Below are 15741 nucleotides of genomic sequence, written 5' to 3' on the forward strand. Positions count from 1 at the left end.
TCTGCACCCTCTCCCAACCTGGGAAGTGGAAATCAAAACAAAACTTAAAGAGGGACAGTGAGTTGCTGCCTATCCAGAGACAACTGGTGTGAAGGTGCTTTATTTGCCACTGTGGACAGCCAGGCTGTCTGTGTCTGGGGGAAGTGGCCTCTGCTGTTACTTTTTGCAGAAGAGGGCAGGACTTGTGTGCACAAAGCAGGCTCCACAGGGGCAAGGCTGCCAGTGAGTCAGACCCACGGCCGCAGTTGGCATCTCTACTTCCCTCTTCACGGGTGTGTGTGGGCAGCCAGGAAAAGCCCAGTTCATCCAGAGCACCTTGGCTGAGCACAGGTCACGGGGCTGAAACTCAGAATGGAAGCTGGGGACCCCAGGACGTTTATTTTCTAGAGAGGAAAGGATCGGGTAGAAAGTGACAATAGAAACAATAACAACCCTATAAAACACGAGCCAGAGTGTATTGGACCATTGTTATGTGCCAGGTGCTGTTACCGGCCTTGAATCCTTACAGAAGCCCTTTTCCTTTTCCCCGCTCCCCGAGTGGGACTAGGATCAGCCCCATTTCACAGATGAAGACGATGAGGCTGAGAGGCTCAGTAACTTGCCCAAGATCATGCTGCAAGTAGGAGGCACAGCTGGGTCAGACTCTGGTCTGTCTGACTCAGAATTCTTCCCCCTCACCAACACCACCCTAACTGCCTCAGGGAACATCCAAATGAGACCTCAGAAACCATCCGCTTCCATCCTCTCCCCACTGTGCAAATGGGGAAACTGACTTGCCCAAGTTTGGTCCAGAGCCCAGCTCCCTGGAATCTCAGTCCAGTGCTGGTTTCACAGCATCGTTTACTTTCTGGACCTTGAATTCTGTTTGAACACAGAGGTGGTTGTCAAGGATGTGGCGATGGTGTCCTTCTTGGTTTCAGAGATTTAGTCAATAATTTACTCAGTTGACACTCCTCCGCTGGCTCACTGAGGGCCAGGAGAGAGCAAGACAAGCTTGGCCCTGCTGTGGTTCCTGGGAGACAGGCCTATAAGCTGCCGGATCATGTCCTAGGCTCCTGTGGCCACAACTGAGGGTTGGCCAGGTTCCCCAGCTGACAACTGGGTCTTGAGAGCAGAGAGAGGAGATGTTACAGGGAAAAGCAACACCCGTGGTCCCATGTGCAGAGTGCCGGGGGCAGATACCCGTTCTCGTCTCACCCTCACAGCAGCCCTAGGAGACAGGTCTCATTGCCCCATTTTTCACGTGAGGAAACAGGCTCAGAAGTTGTGCCTAAGGCCACACAACCAGTACATGTTGCTGAAGCCAGAACTTGGACTCAGATGATGATCTGAGTCAGCCAGGGACAGGCATGAAGGTGAGCCGGTGGTTCATCATGACTGGAGGGCAAAAGGTGGGAAAGGGGCTTGAATGCGCCACTCCTGCCCAAGGAGCATGGACTTGAGCCTGGAGATGCGGGGAAACTAGAAACAGGCTAGAGCAGGCGAGGCTGGCCTGGTCAGCGTGCCTTAAGGGGTGGCGTGTGGGTGGGCCTGGTGGGCAGCCTGGAAGAGGGGGCACAATCACTCGGTGCTGCCCTGCCAGAGACTCTGAGGCTCAAAGTGGACAGGGCAGGCTCAGAGGCTAAGAAGATGCATCAGGGTTCAGGTCTGACAGAAGAAACAGGAGCATCGAGGGTCTGCGAGTAGAAGAGAGACCTGGGGGAAGGGAGAGAAGAGGCAAGTTCAGTGTGCCCTGTGAAGGTCTGGGACAGCTTTGGGCCAGAGGAGGGAAGAGAAGGCAATACTGGGTGTGGAGGAGGGGAGGAATCTCGAGCACCCAGAGGTCTTGAGTACCTATCGTGAGCCACGCCACGCTGGGCCCTTTCAAGAGTCTCATCTCATTTTATCCTCATCACATCCTCCGCCAAGTGGCTCTGGTCCTCATTTTATAGATAAGGCTCTGAGAGGGGAAGATGTGATCTACCCAAGGGCATGCAGCCAGGATTTGAAACCAGGTTTTTCTGACACCCAAGTTCGTGCTGTTACCACGGGGCAGAACGGTGACACGGGTGAGAGGGTCCCTGAAGCCGGTGGAGATGGCTTCTGGCAGCAGCTTCATCCTCTGGGCTGGAGGAGGGATGGCCTTGTAAGAAGGGAGGTCTGGCCTTGGGGGCCTGTGAGCCCTGGCTCTCTGTCCTCCCCCTCAGCTGCTGCCCCGGGCCTGGCCTCTCTATGCATGTGGGAGCCTCAGAGTCTCTCAACTGACATATTTGCATAATTGTGTGCTTGGGTCTGCACCAGCTCTGACTCTGCCCCCTCTCCAGCGGCTCTGCCCTCAGGAGGGCATCCCCTCACCCCCCAACCCCCCACCCCCATTCCTGTTCTGCCCCAGCATTGATGGGGCCTGCAGAATCCAACTACCCGCCCTCCTCCCGGCTGACCTCCAAGGCCAACTCCACCCCACCCCCTTCTGCCCTCATCCCAGCCAGCCCCACTGGCCTTTCCAGCTTGAGACTCCACCCAGATACCTGGGCCACCCCCAACTGCCCCTCACTTCCTGCACATACCTGTGCCCCTACCCGACCAGTTCTCTCCATCTGGAATGCTCTGGCCCCACCCTGGAGACTAGAAGGGACCCTGCCCAGCTAGCCATCCATCCATCTTCCCAGATCTTTCCGTCAGAAATAAACTCTAAGAAACTTCCTATTTCATATACAATTATAATTATTGTGATGATAATGACAACTACGAGTGACTGAGCACTTCCTGGGCCTCCGGACAGGTCCTGTATTAAGTCACCTAATCCTCACAACAACCATAGAGCCGGTGCTGTCATTAGCTGTACTTTATAGATTTGGCAACTGAGGTGGGAGGGAGTCACAAACACAGCCGGGCTCCTAGGTGTTCCCTCCACGTTTATCCTGTTCTCCCTTGCAGTCTACCTGTTTCTATTTCCGCCTCTCCTACTCACTGCAAACTCTCAAGGGCAAGGGCTGTCTGCAGCCCCCCAGCCCCCTGGAGTGACTGGCCCAAAGCCTGACCGTGGGTGCCCAGGCGTGATTGCTGTATTGCCGACAGAGGGACTGAGTGGTTTCCAGCATGGATTTTGGAGTCACTCAGATCCCCACTCCGGATTCTTACAGGCTCTGTCCCCTTTAGCACACTTTCTGACCTCTCCGAGACTCTGTCTCCCCCTCTGAGAGACTGAGGTGACAAAGGCACTAATCTCATGAGGTTGTGTGAACTACGTGACATGCTGCCTGTGAAATTCAAACCTAGGCCACACCACCTCCAGACACGGTTCTGAGCCACCAGGAGGGTCAGTGTCCTTCCGCACAGTTAGCTCTATCACTGAGGAGTTCATCAACAGCTTCGTTTCCTGTCTGACATCTGCTGGGAGGAGATTTCCCAGTTGGTTCTCTGTCAAACTGTGTGGCCATGGGCCACTCAGTCCCTTTTTCTTGGACCTCAGTTCCCTGTTCTAGAAATCCAGATGGCTGGACTAGATGGTCCCTGGGGCCCCTTCCCATTCTGGCCATATGAGGAGGAAAGGAGGGGCCTGACACAGCAAACCATAGGGACATGGAGAAGTGACCCAGGAACCTCACATGGGACATGGTGGCCCCCCTGTCTCCAAAGCACCCAGTGTATGCCAGGCTCTTCCCTGTAAGGCTAAACAATACTTCTTACCATTATCTCATTTCACCCTTCCAATCCTAGGAGATATTGTTATCCCCATTTCTCAGATGAGGGACTGGGGCCCAGAGAGGTTAGGGTACCTGCCCAAGATCACACAGCTAATGGATGACAAAGCCAGTCTCCTAACCCAGGGGGTCAGGTCTGATCCCAGGCCTGGAAGGAGGGAAGGCAGGGTGAGTAACAAAGCCCAGGCTGCTTCCTAGTCCTGCTCTGTGGGTTCTACGTTTTGTTTTTCCTAACTTAGCTGTTCCCTCAGGATCTGTAGCCCACCTGAGGAGAGCTGCCTGCCTGGGGACTCTGCCCACCTTTCAGAGGTGAGCCCTGACCCAGCCTAGCCTCTCCCCAGGGCAGATTCACGATGTAAACTCTGCCTGGCGCTCTCCTAGGTACTGAGGGTGTGAAAATCTCTCAGACACAGTCCCTGGCCTAAGAGCCTATACCTCATGGGGAAGACTGACAGGTAGCCTTGCTGTTAAAATGCAGCATGTGCCAGATAGTGTGAGGGAAGGCTCTGCACACAGGGGATTGTCTGACGACAGAATGGAGTTGAGATATGGATTCTCAGTGGAGGCGACATCTGATCTAGGTCTTCCGAGATGAGCACTCACCCCACTCCAGTACTCTTGCCTGGAAAATCCCATGCATGGAGGAGCCTGGTGGGCTGCAGTCCATGGGGTGGCTAAGAGTCGGACACAACTGAAGCGACTTAGCAGCAGCAGCAGCAACAACTAGAGAAAACCATGTAGCTGAGCCTTCCAGACAGAGGGAACAGCAAGTTGCTTCATGCATCTAGAGCAGCACTGTCCAGTAGAACTTTCTGGAATAGTGGAAGTGTCCTGCATCTGCACCATCTGATACCATAGCCACCAGTCCCCTGTGGCTGTTCAGCACTTGGAATGTTCACTGTAGTATAGCTGTTGTTTTTCAGTTGCTCAGTTGTGTCCAACTCTTCGCAGCCCCATGGACTGCAGCCCACTAGGTTTCCCTGTCCATCACCAACTCCTGGAGCTTGCTCAAACTCATGTCCGTTGAGTTAGTGATGCCATCCAACCATCTCATCTTCTCCTGCCTTCTCCTCCTGCCTTCAATCTTGCCAAACATCAGGGTCTTTTCCAATGAATTGGCACTTCACATCAGGTGGCCAAAGGATTGGAGCATCAGCATCAGTCCTTCCAATGAATATTCAAGGTTGATTTCCTTTAGGATTGACTGACTTGATCTCCTTGCTGTCCAAGGGACTCTCAAGAGTATTCTCCAGCACCACAGTTCAAAAGCATCAATTCTTTGGCATTCAGCCTTATTTATGGTCCAACTCAGTACAGCTTAGGAACTGAATTTCAATTTTATTTTATTTCATTTGAATTTAAATAACCATATGTGACTAGCAGCTACTGCATTGAAAGTTAGGTCTGGATGAAGAAAAAAGGCTGGAGAAGAACTCTGGGGTCAATACTGAAGGGCCTTGAATGCCTCGCTCAGGCTTGCTGCCCTTTTCCCCAGCGTATGTGTGTGCTCAGTCACTCAGCCATGTCCAGCTCTTCACAACTCCATGGACTACAGCCAGGCTCCTCTGTCCATGGAATTTTGCAGGCAAGAATACTGGAGTGGTTGCCGTTTCCTACTCCAGGAGATCTTCCTGACACAGGGATTGAACCAGTGTCTGCTATAGCTCCTGCATTGGCAGATGGATTCTTCACTACTGAGCCAACTGAGATGCCCTCTTCTCCCCAGACAATGTGGAAATCCTGCAGAGGCACCTGGGGAGGAGATGCAGGAACACATCCATCCTGGAGAACCATCATCCCGATAGCTGCTCTGTGGGGCAGGGAGGAGCCTGGAGCCACAGTCCAGGAAAGAAGTGATAAAAACTGACCTGGGCCAGTAGGTATAGAGAGGATAGGACAGATTCCAGGGCAAGCCTGATGACTGATTGGATTGGTGACTGGACCATGTCAAGGGTGACTCCTAAATTTCTGGCCTGGGTAGCAGCAGGGGTAGGGGGTGTGCCCTGCACAGAGATGGGGAACATGAGAGGAAGGGCAGTTTTGGGGTGCCATATCACTATTCCAGCCTTCACTGTGATGTAAATGTCTCTGTCCCTGTCTCTCCCCCACTCACCCAGCCCATCTACACACCTCCTGAGGCTTCATGGGTTGGGACTCACCCCCATCCTCTCCCTGTCACTGACACTGCAGCATGGGGGGCCCAAGGAGGCCTCATTCAGCACATGTTTGCAGATGGACGAATGAGTGTTCCATTGCTCCTGGGATCCTGTTGTTCCCTGACCCTGAAAGCAGGAAGGAATTTGGCCATGTCCCTGGGGTGCCCTGAGCAATGTGAAGAACGTGGCCTCCAGGGCAGTTTTCTCAGAGAATCTGAAGAACTGCCTGACTGGTTGGGTCTGGGAGGGCCACCAAGGGAGAGAGTTGTAGCATTTGTTTCATCTCCTCAAACTCTACATCTCAGGCAGACTGTCCCAAGCTGGACAGACCCGAGGCCGTCAGGGAGGAGCAGTCATTCTGTATTCTTAGCTGAACATGATCTGTCTATTCCAGTGGCTCAGATGCATGAGAATCTATTAGGAATGACTCCCAACTGTCGGTAATAGAGAGCTGCCCAAAGTAACTGAAATTAGATGAGGATGTATTTCTCTTCCACATAAAACAGGTCTATAGGAAAGGAGCCCAGGCAATGGTCGACCAGGGCCAACTTGCCCCAGTTCCTGAGAACTAAATGTGCAAATCTTGTCTCAGCTCTGCATCTGATGACCTCACTTGGAGAGCTTGAAATTGGCTTTGAGGGAGCCTTTACACCATGGAAATTGGCCAGCACTATAAACTGAGGCTATTTATCTTTTTTCCAGAGGGCAAGCTTCCTAGCACATCCCTGAGTGCAGTGATGGTGTGGCTACCCCATCAGGGACTCAGGCTGCTTCTTCCTTCCGTTTCACTGGTTTCGGCCTGTCATATCCATCTTTCTGGTTGCCTTATGGCCTGAGATGGTACTAGAGTTCCAGTCATTATGTCTGTGCAGCTCTCTACTCCCATAAAACTAGCTATTCCGAGTTTTCTATCTAGCTTGTGTTTTCAAGCTTCCTCTTCATCCTTCACCTGTCATCTGAGGTGTGCCCTCCATAGAGAAGGCTTCTCTGACACCCTACTAAATTCATCACCCCTCCTACACGGCTTTATTTTCTCTAGAGCATAGACCATGTGTGCATGCTATGCTGCTTCAGTCGTGTCTGACTCTTTGTGACCCTATGGACCATAGCCTGCCAGGCTCCTCTGTCCATGGCATAGACCATAATGGATAACTATCTGAAGGCTACCCTGGTGGCTCAGTGGTAAAGAATCTGCCTACCAATGCAGGAGATGCAGGTTCGATCCTGGGTCAGGAAGATCCCCTGGAGAAGAAAATGGCAACCCACTCCAGTATTCCTGCCTGGGAAAACCCATGGACAGAGAAGCTTGGAGGGCTACCGTCCATGGGGGTCACAAAAGAGTCAGACATGACTTAGTAACTAAACAACAATGTTATCTGTCTTCCCCACTAGACTGGAAGATCCCTATCAGTAGGTACTATGTCTGTCTGGTTCTCTGCTGTGTTCCCAATGCCTCACACTGCCTGGTACATCACAATTGCTCAATAAATATTTGTTGCGTGAATAAGAGATAGTAAGCACAGATCATTTTGTTTTCTACATGCTTCCCTTAGCATGTCATTGTGACCATTTTCTCACGTTGCTATCTAGCCTGTAAAATTAGTTGGATTAGATGTTTTCAAGGGCTCTCCCTGCTCTGACGAGACAGGTGAACAGGAGGTGGGGGTGAACAGGTAAGTCAGCTCCCTGACACCACTCACACCCCAGGCTGACTAGAGAGCCCAGGCCAGAGGCTGTTTCCATGGAGATTCACTCCCAAAGAGAACTTCTTGGAGTCCCATTTCAATGCCAGGCCATTGATGGGTGCAGGGGAGATAGAAAATGGTAGGGTAGGCCTGCCCTGCATGGGGATGGATGAAGGACAGCCAGAACAACCAGCTGTGATACCATGGACTAAATGTCCAGAAGTACTGGGAGCCAAGGCCTCCCAGGTGGTGCTAGTGGTAAAGAACCCACCTGCCAATGCAGGTAGACATAAGAGATACAAGTTCAGTCCTTGGGTTGGGAAGATGCCCTGGAGGAGGGCATGGCAACCCACTTCAGTATTCTTGCCTGGAGAATCCCTTGGACAGAGGAGCCTGACAGGCTGCAGTCCATAGGGTCGCACAAGAGTAGGACGTGACTGAAGCGACTTAGCACGCACACACTCACTGGGAACCATCCATCTCTATGCCCCATTTACTCATTTGACAAATAATTATTGAGGCCCTACTGTATGCTGGGCACTGTTCTAAGTGCTGGGGATAGAACAGTGAACATGTCAGTCAAGATTCTTGCCCTCCTAAAACTCACATTCCAGTGGAGGAGAGGAACAGTAAACACACTGTCAGATAAATAAGCAAGATCATGGAGACCATGAAACAGGATGTGATGGAGGGTGGAAGGGATGCCACTGTGCATGGGCTGGTGAGGCAAGACCTCTCAGAGGAGGCAGCATCTGAGTTGTTATGTTAATACTATAGAAGAATGGGTGGAGCGGGGCGGGCGGGGCGGGCGGGGCGGGCGGGGTGGGGTGGGGTGGGGGAGGGGCGGCGGGGGTTGTGGATCTGAGAGTGAAGTGCACCAGGCAAAGGAAGCAGCAAGTGCAGTCACAGGGCTGAAACAGCCCAGAGTGAGGAACAGGAAGAAGACCGCTTTGGCTGGCTGGGAATGATGGGGGAAGGATGGTGGAGACAGCGGTGGGACGAACATGAGGTCACCGAGACACTTGCTTCAGGCGCAAAGCTGAAGCAGATGCCCCAAAACTCAGTAATCAAGATGAATAATTCTTAATGAAATTTTTAAAAATCACAATTAATGCCCAAAAAACTGCATGATGAACAAAATATCAGATTTGTAAGTAGAAACAAGATGACTAGCCATGTCTTACTGAGCCATATTGGAACCAGAGGCAAAGGAAAAATTAGTCATAATGATCCTGTCCTTTAAAATTTTGACATGTTGTCTATCATGGATTTTTGTTGTTGTTCATTACTGAAGAAAATTCGTCACCTGGTGTCATGATCATGGTCTCCAGAACCAGACTTCCTGAGTTACGATTCTGGCACTACCCTTCCATGCTTAGCTGTATGTTTGGGGGCCAGTTTCTTGGCCTCTCTGTACTAGTTTCTCCATTGGAAAATGGAGATAATAACAATGCCTACTTCAGGGTTATTGGGAGGATTAGATGACCCTATACAAGCTAAGGTCTGAGGACAGTGCCTAGCCCACTGTGCTAGGGTCGGGAAGTGCTCAGAGGATATGGGGAGTTTGTCACAGCCCTGGACAGTGGTACGGCCTCGGTTCCTGCCAGAGGAGTCTTGACCAGCACATCAGGGGGTCGGAAAGTATGTGGAGGTGGATTGGAGACTGGGGGACCAGAAGCTCCTAGGATGGCCCGAGTGGAGGCTGTTGCAAAACTCTGGATGAAAGATGGGCACAGACTCTGGAGATACTTGGGAGACAGACTCTACAGGACTTTGTGGTTGCTGAACTGTGACGGGAGGAGGGTGCTGGGGCAGGGGAGGCACGGGGCCAGGACAGCTTCCAGCGCCCGCAGCAGTTAGCCCTGGTCTCTGCATCACTGTCACCAGGAAATACCGGGCTGGCTCTGGCCTGCTCCGCCATTCCTGCCTTGTCTGTGTTCCAGAGGGAGCTGAAGGAGCAGCTTCAGGCCCTTCAGGACAGTGAGCGGGAGCACACGGAAGCGCTGCAGCTGCTCAAGCGACAGCTGGCAGAGACCAAGGTGAGCCTGGTCTGAAGGTGGGGGCGGGGCTGCTGGAGATGGGGGCGGAGCTTCGTGGAGGCGGGGCCAGTTGGCACTTGAAGGGCGGGGAAATCGAGCCTGCTGCGAGGGGCGGGGCTTCGAGGGCCCAAGCTCCAGGTGAGAGGGGTGGGGCATGCGGACAGGGGCTGGGGCTTCTGCGAAGGTAAAATGGCAGGGACCTTCTCCCAGGTGACAGAAGGAAAGAATTTGGGCTGGTGCCCGGGGTTAAGGATAGGATCCTCGCTCCCTGCTTTGGGTGAAATTTGAGGTGGGATCAAGGACCCTCTAGGAAAACCTTGACGTCCTACGGGACTGGAAGAAGGTAGTTAGTCTCTTTTTCCTCTCCTGTTATTAAACACACCCATTTTCAGAGTTAGCAATCCCTCCAATCTCTTGGAGAGAATGTTCCCTCCAAGTCCTCCTGATGATTTGTGGCTCAGCCCTGGTATAATCTCCTCTCCGAAACTCGGACCGTGAAGATATAGAGTAGGAGCAAGCCCTGCAGGCTTTGGATAAGATGGTCTGAACAGAAAAGTCTTTTTCCTTGACCCGAGAGGAAGGCTATGGGGTCTGATCCAGGCACTCCATGCTGTGTGACTTTGGGAAACTGCATACTTTTCTGCACTCTTAATCTTCCCATCTGCGCAGCAGGGACTCTGCCAGGCTCTGTCCAGCCATGCCGTTCTGGATCCTAGCACACTTCCAAGGGGCTCCTTCCAAGTCCTCCACAGATATCTCTCTAACTGAGCAAGGCTTGCTTTACTCTCTGCTGTCCTTCTGGGACCACGCACCAGGGACCTAGACCTGGCTGCTAAGCTCTTGGGTGGTTTCATTGTCCTGGTAGCTCAGTGGTAAAGAACCTGCCTGCCAGTGCAGGAGACAAAAGAGACGTGGGTTCAATCCCTGGGTCGGGAAGATCCCCTGGAGCAGGGCGAGGCAGCCCGCTCCAGTGTCCTTGCCTGGAGAACCCCAGGGACAGAGGAGTCTGGCAGGCTACAGACCATGGAGTCGCACAGAGTCAGACACGACTGAAGTGACTTAGCACACACAGCACAGCACTCCATTTGTAAATGCCGCTGCCAGCAGCAGCTGGAGGCGAGCCTTAGGAATGTTCTGGGCCTCCAGAGGTCACTGGAGAGGCCATTGGAGATTCAGACTTGTGCCCCAGCTTGGCTGCCAACCCACTGTGGGGTCTCAGGGAGGTCATGACAGACATTTCTTCAGAGAACATTCTGGAGTGCCTCCAGGCAGTCCCCTCAGTGGGCAACAGATGAGAAACAGACCCAGAACTCTGGCATCTTTGCTTCTCACAGCCTCAGTTTCCCACCTGCGTGGGGATCCAGTACCTCTCAGGTGAAGAGAAGCAAATGAAAGCCTCTGTCTGGGTGAAAGGGGAATATTATGGTCTGTGTTTCTCCCCAGCATTCTGTTCTTCTCTCCAACCACCACCCCCCCCATTGTTTTTCTCCACTGACCTCTTCTTCCCCTGCCTTCCTGTCCATCTGTCTACCTCTGGGGGGTCCTGTGGGGCCACCTTCCCCTCCAGTTCCCCCAGCCCTGCTTCCTGTCTGGACTGGGGTGTTTATACAAGAAATGCCTATGGATGCTTTGGAGGTCATATTTCACCTGGTGCCTGACTCAGCTCAGCTTTCTTGCGGCGCCTGCCCCTCCAGTGGCCCGGCTTGAGGGCCCGTCTGATCTCCCTCCCCGGGCCCAGTGTTTTCCTTGGTCGGCCCTGACCGAGTGACGCATTCTTGGCAGGGTATTTTTCTGAAACAGCCCCAGCTCCTCCAAGCCCCAGTGTGTTCCCAGGGATGTGGTGGGCTGAGGTGGGGGCTGCTTTCCCAGTCGAGGCACTGAAGGGATTGGGGGTGGGGCAGGCCTGGCTCTGTCCTAGAAAAAACTAGAGTAAACGGGGCACACCAGTTTAGCTGAATCTTTCTCTGTGCTGGGAATTGTGTTCCCTACCCATTGTCTTGCTGAACTGCACAGAACGTCACCTCCATGACCACAGGATTCCCCAGAACCTATACACTGTCTGGCACACAATAAATCAGTTCAGTTCAGTCACTCAGTCGTGTCCGACTCTGCAACTCCATAGACTGTGACACACCAGGCTTCTCTGTCCATCACCAACTCCCAGAGCTTGCTCAAACTCATGTCCATTGAGTCAGTGATGCCAACCAACCATCTCATCCTCTGTCATCCCCTTTTCCTGCCTTCAATCTTCTCCTGCCACAATTGTGCCTTCAATTGTGCCTGCTGCCACAATGATAAATAGTTGTGGAACAAATGAGTGAGGAAAAACACACCTTTTGAAGTAGGAATTGTTGTCTCCATTTTATTAGCACGGAGACTAAGGCATAGAGAGATTGTGGGACATACCTGAGGCACCATGGCTAGTAAGTAGCTAATTGAGAGCTTACTGTCTAATTCTGTCAGATCATAGGGCATATTCTAGCCTCACACTGTGTTGTCCTCAGCAAGATCTCTGGCTCTGTGGTCTGCAAGCCCATCAGGGACATACTTAGGGCTCCTGGGGTGGCTGTCACTCTGATGTTTCACTTCTGAGCTGCCCTCTCCCAGCTTCTTTCTCTCCTCTTGTGTTGGAGACACTGGGCCCCCACCAAGAAAGATGGTAGAGTCTGCACCCACCTCTGCAGATCAGTCTTGGGCCAGACCCTTCCCTCCTTCATGCAGGGAAGCAGGTTCTGACCATCAACCTTGTGCCAGGCCCTGGGATGGGGACAAGGAGTGCAGGGTTAAGAAAGATGTCATTCCCACCCAGGAAGGGTTCATTCACTAGCTGGGGAGCCACATAAAACGTGGGGCAGCATATTAAGAATATTTACAAAATGTTGTGGGAACATTTAGCTTGTTGAACTGGCTACAAAAGTTAGGGAAGGTATCACAGAGAAGAGAGCTTTTGGTCTGGGTCTCACAGGATGAGTATGAGTTTGCCAGTTGAATAAAACATTTGCTGGGGGAGGGGTCCACTCTAGGTGGGTAGACTTACAGTGCAATGGCACTAGAGTGGTAAGCTGGGATTAGAGTGAGGACTTTGAATTCCAGACTAAGGAATTTAGCACTGTACTAGTCGTCAAGGTGCCAAGAGATGTTCCTGAACACAAGACTGACTGTGACCCAGTTTGCGCTTTAGAAGGATCACTCCGGCAGCAAGTTTGTTAGCAAAGATTAGGTGTAGTTGACACGTTAAACCAGTGAGTTGGTGGAACCCAGGGCCATATGTGGAGGAGGCAGGTGTAAAGATGAATGTGGAGCTCAGGAGACACATAAGGCCTTCAAGATGGATGGATCTGGAAAGTAGCCTCAAAGCAGCAGAAGTTGAAGACGAGGGAGGGCATGTCATGTATGAACAAAAGGAGCCAGGACTGGATGAGTCCTCAGGAACAGGGATGGCAGGGAGGGAGCAGCCACAGAGGTGGGAGGCAAACCAGAATTCTCAGTTGGTAGAGGCTGGCCCTTGGGCCAAATGTTGCTGCAGACTGGCCGAGGAGGAGCCAGAAGGGCTGGCCATGAGATTTAGGGTTCTTTGGAGGCAGCAGCAGATGGTCCAGGGCGGGCAGGCCCCATCTTCCCCACCATGACCTGCTGCTGCAGGAACCTCGCCTTCCCTGGGTGAGGGGGCTCCAAGAGGCCACAGGCAGCCTGGCCCTTCATCCCCAGCCTCACCCTTCACCACCCCCTTTGTCTGCCTGGCGAGCTGGGTGGGCATGCGCAGGGAGGCTGGCCCACTGCCAGCAGCTCTTCCTGCCGGCCCACAGCCACGACCAGGAGGGAACAGGCCCTAATTGAGCCTTTGTGGAGCTTCCCACAGAGCCTTGGGCACTGAACACAGCGGGGTCTCTGACTCTGTGAACTCCCAGTCAGAATCCCACAAAGTCAAATTGCAGAGGCAGGCCCCACACGCTGCTGCCGCTGAGCAGCACTTTTGTACCCTGTGTCATTCTGCCTCTTGCTGTCCCCTCGGCCCGTCCCCCTCTCCACCCCCAACTGACATCCTGCTCACCCTTCAGCCCCCAGCTCAGCAGCCATCTCTCCACGAAGACTTCACTCTCCACGAACAGGGATGTGCCTGTTCCAGTGTTTAAATAACCAGGCTCTGGGGCTGCACCTCAAACAACGTCATGTACTTTGTGAACCTCCCCTCACTTATCGTACCCCTACAATGTCATTATGTTACCCTCTTCCCAGATAAGAAAACCAAGGTTCAGAGATATCAGGTGACTAAAGTTGCCACAGCGGGAGACCCAGTGCCCTTGGGCACCGAAGCTATGCCTTTTACCACTCAACCCCCTCTTGGGCCTGGCAGTGCCCTTGGGGACAGAGAGAATCAATCAAGTCCATGCTTGTCTTTCTGTGACAGTGGCTTTAACCCCTAACACTTGTTCCCTGGCAAGAAGGTCTGGGGGAAGTGGGACAGGTTGCATGACCCCCAGACTTGCCCAGGATGTTGCCATTTATAAAGCTCTCTGGCATCTGTGATCTCCTTGGCATCTTTGCTTAGGCTGCATGAGTGATGTTTTTAAAAAAATAAAAATTTCCCTGTCTGGTAAACTGAGCCCAGCACCTGCTCTCTGCCCATCCCCCCATATCCCTGGCCCACTTCCTCATCCCTCCCATTCGCAAGCCAGAAATCCAGACATCATCCTCACATCTGTCTCTCCTTTACCCTTACAGCCAGTCTGTTGGCCACCAAAGCCACGGAGGCTCCCCCTACAGATGTCTTTCAAGCCATGTCCGTCTGCTGCTCCTCTAGCTCAAGCCTCATTGTCTCGCCTGGACCACCTCATTTGTTTCCTAAGGGAGACTATTTGTTGTCCCTGATCAGGCCAGTTCTCTTCTGCCGCCATGCTTTTTGCCATTTCCTCACTGAACGTACCTTTCCTGCCCTTTCCTCTGCATGCCAAGACCCTCAGTTTCCTCCTCTCACACAGGGATCACCCCATCCATTCTCCCTGACTAACCCTTGATGACCGTGTTCACAGTCTTCCACCAAAAGCCTGCGGACCACCATCGGGGAGGCGTTCGAGCGGCTGCACCGGCTGCTGCGGGAGCGGCAGAAGGCCATGCTGGAGGAGCTGGAGGCAGACACGGCTCGCACGCTAACCGACATCGAGCAGAAAGTCCAGCGCTACAGCCAGCAGCTGCGCAAGGTGCAAGAGGGAGCGCAGATCCTGCAAGAGCGGCTGGCTGAGACTGACCGGCACACCTTCCTGGCCGGCATGGCCTCGCTCTCCGAGCGGTAAGTGCCTGCCTGCCCCAGCATCTTCTCCACATGGGTCACCCCTCCCCGGCCCCTGTACGATGGAGGGAATGGAGGCAGATGGGGGTGGTTAGCAGAGAAATCATTCATTAAAATCTCCATCAAACACACAGGACATCTGCTCTGTGCCATAGCCTGGGGTGAAGGCTTTGCGTATGCACGCTATTTTATACATCATATTTATAATCCTATAGGATATTACTTGTTTTGCATGATTTATATTATAAACATACATTTTATACTATTTATTATAATATATATATTTTTATAACCCTACTAACCCCTTGGAGGTCGTTACCACTGTCATTCCTATTTCACACATGTAGAAACTGAGGCACAGAGAAACTGGAGCAAGTGGCAAAAGCCCTTTATCTAGTACATGGGGGAGCCAGGATTCCAGCCCAGGTCTCTTTGGTTCCATAGCTACCTTTAATAATAATACTTGGGACTTCCCTTGTGGCCCAGTGGTGAAAACTCCTTGCTCTCACTGCAGGGGGCATAGATTCGATCCCTGGCTGGGGAACTAATATCCTGCATGCTGCGTAGTGTGGCCCTCCCAAAATAACAAATAAATAAAACTTTAAAATAATAATAATAATAACACTTAATTATTGGTTTTCCCTTGTGGCTCAGCTGGTAAAGAATCTGCCTGCAATGCAGGAGACCTGGGTTCAATCCCTGGGTTGGGAAGATCCCGTATAGAAGGAACAGGCTACCCGCTGGAGAATTCCATGGACTATATAGTCTACGGGGTCGCAAAGAGTTGGACATGACTGAATGCTTTCAATGACCAGTACTGATAGCTGATGTCATGTATTGTGTTGACCATGAGGCACACACTGTGCTAAGCATTTTACATGCATTAAGCCA

General features: G+C 52.4%; 1 protein-coding gene across 1 annotated transcript in view; it reads left to right on the plus strand.

Annotated features, from left to right (window-relative positions):
• The window catches only part of TRIM62 (tripartite motif containing 62), a 37708-nt gene that overhangs the window by 6523 nt on the left and 15444 nt on the right, over positions 1 to 15741 (plus strand). The window contains exons 3-4 of the mRNA XM_052635635.1: positions 9468 to 9563; positions 14594 to 14850. Of these exons, the coding sequence (XP_052491595.1) occupies positions 9468 to 9563; positions 14594 to 14850 (353 nt within the window). The remainder of the gene's footprint in view (positions 1 to 9467; positions 9564 to 14593; positions 14851 to 15741) is intronic.

This window comes from Budorcas taxicolor, chromosome 2 (assembly GCF_023091745.1).
Source record: "Budorcas taxicolor isolate Tak-1 chromosome 2, Takin1.1, whole genome shotgun sequence".
In the NCBI taxonomy this organism is placed as follows: domain Eukaryota; kingdom Metazoa; phylum Chordata; class Mammalia; order Artiodactyla; family Bovidae; genus Budorcas; species Budorcas taxicolor.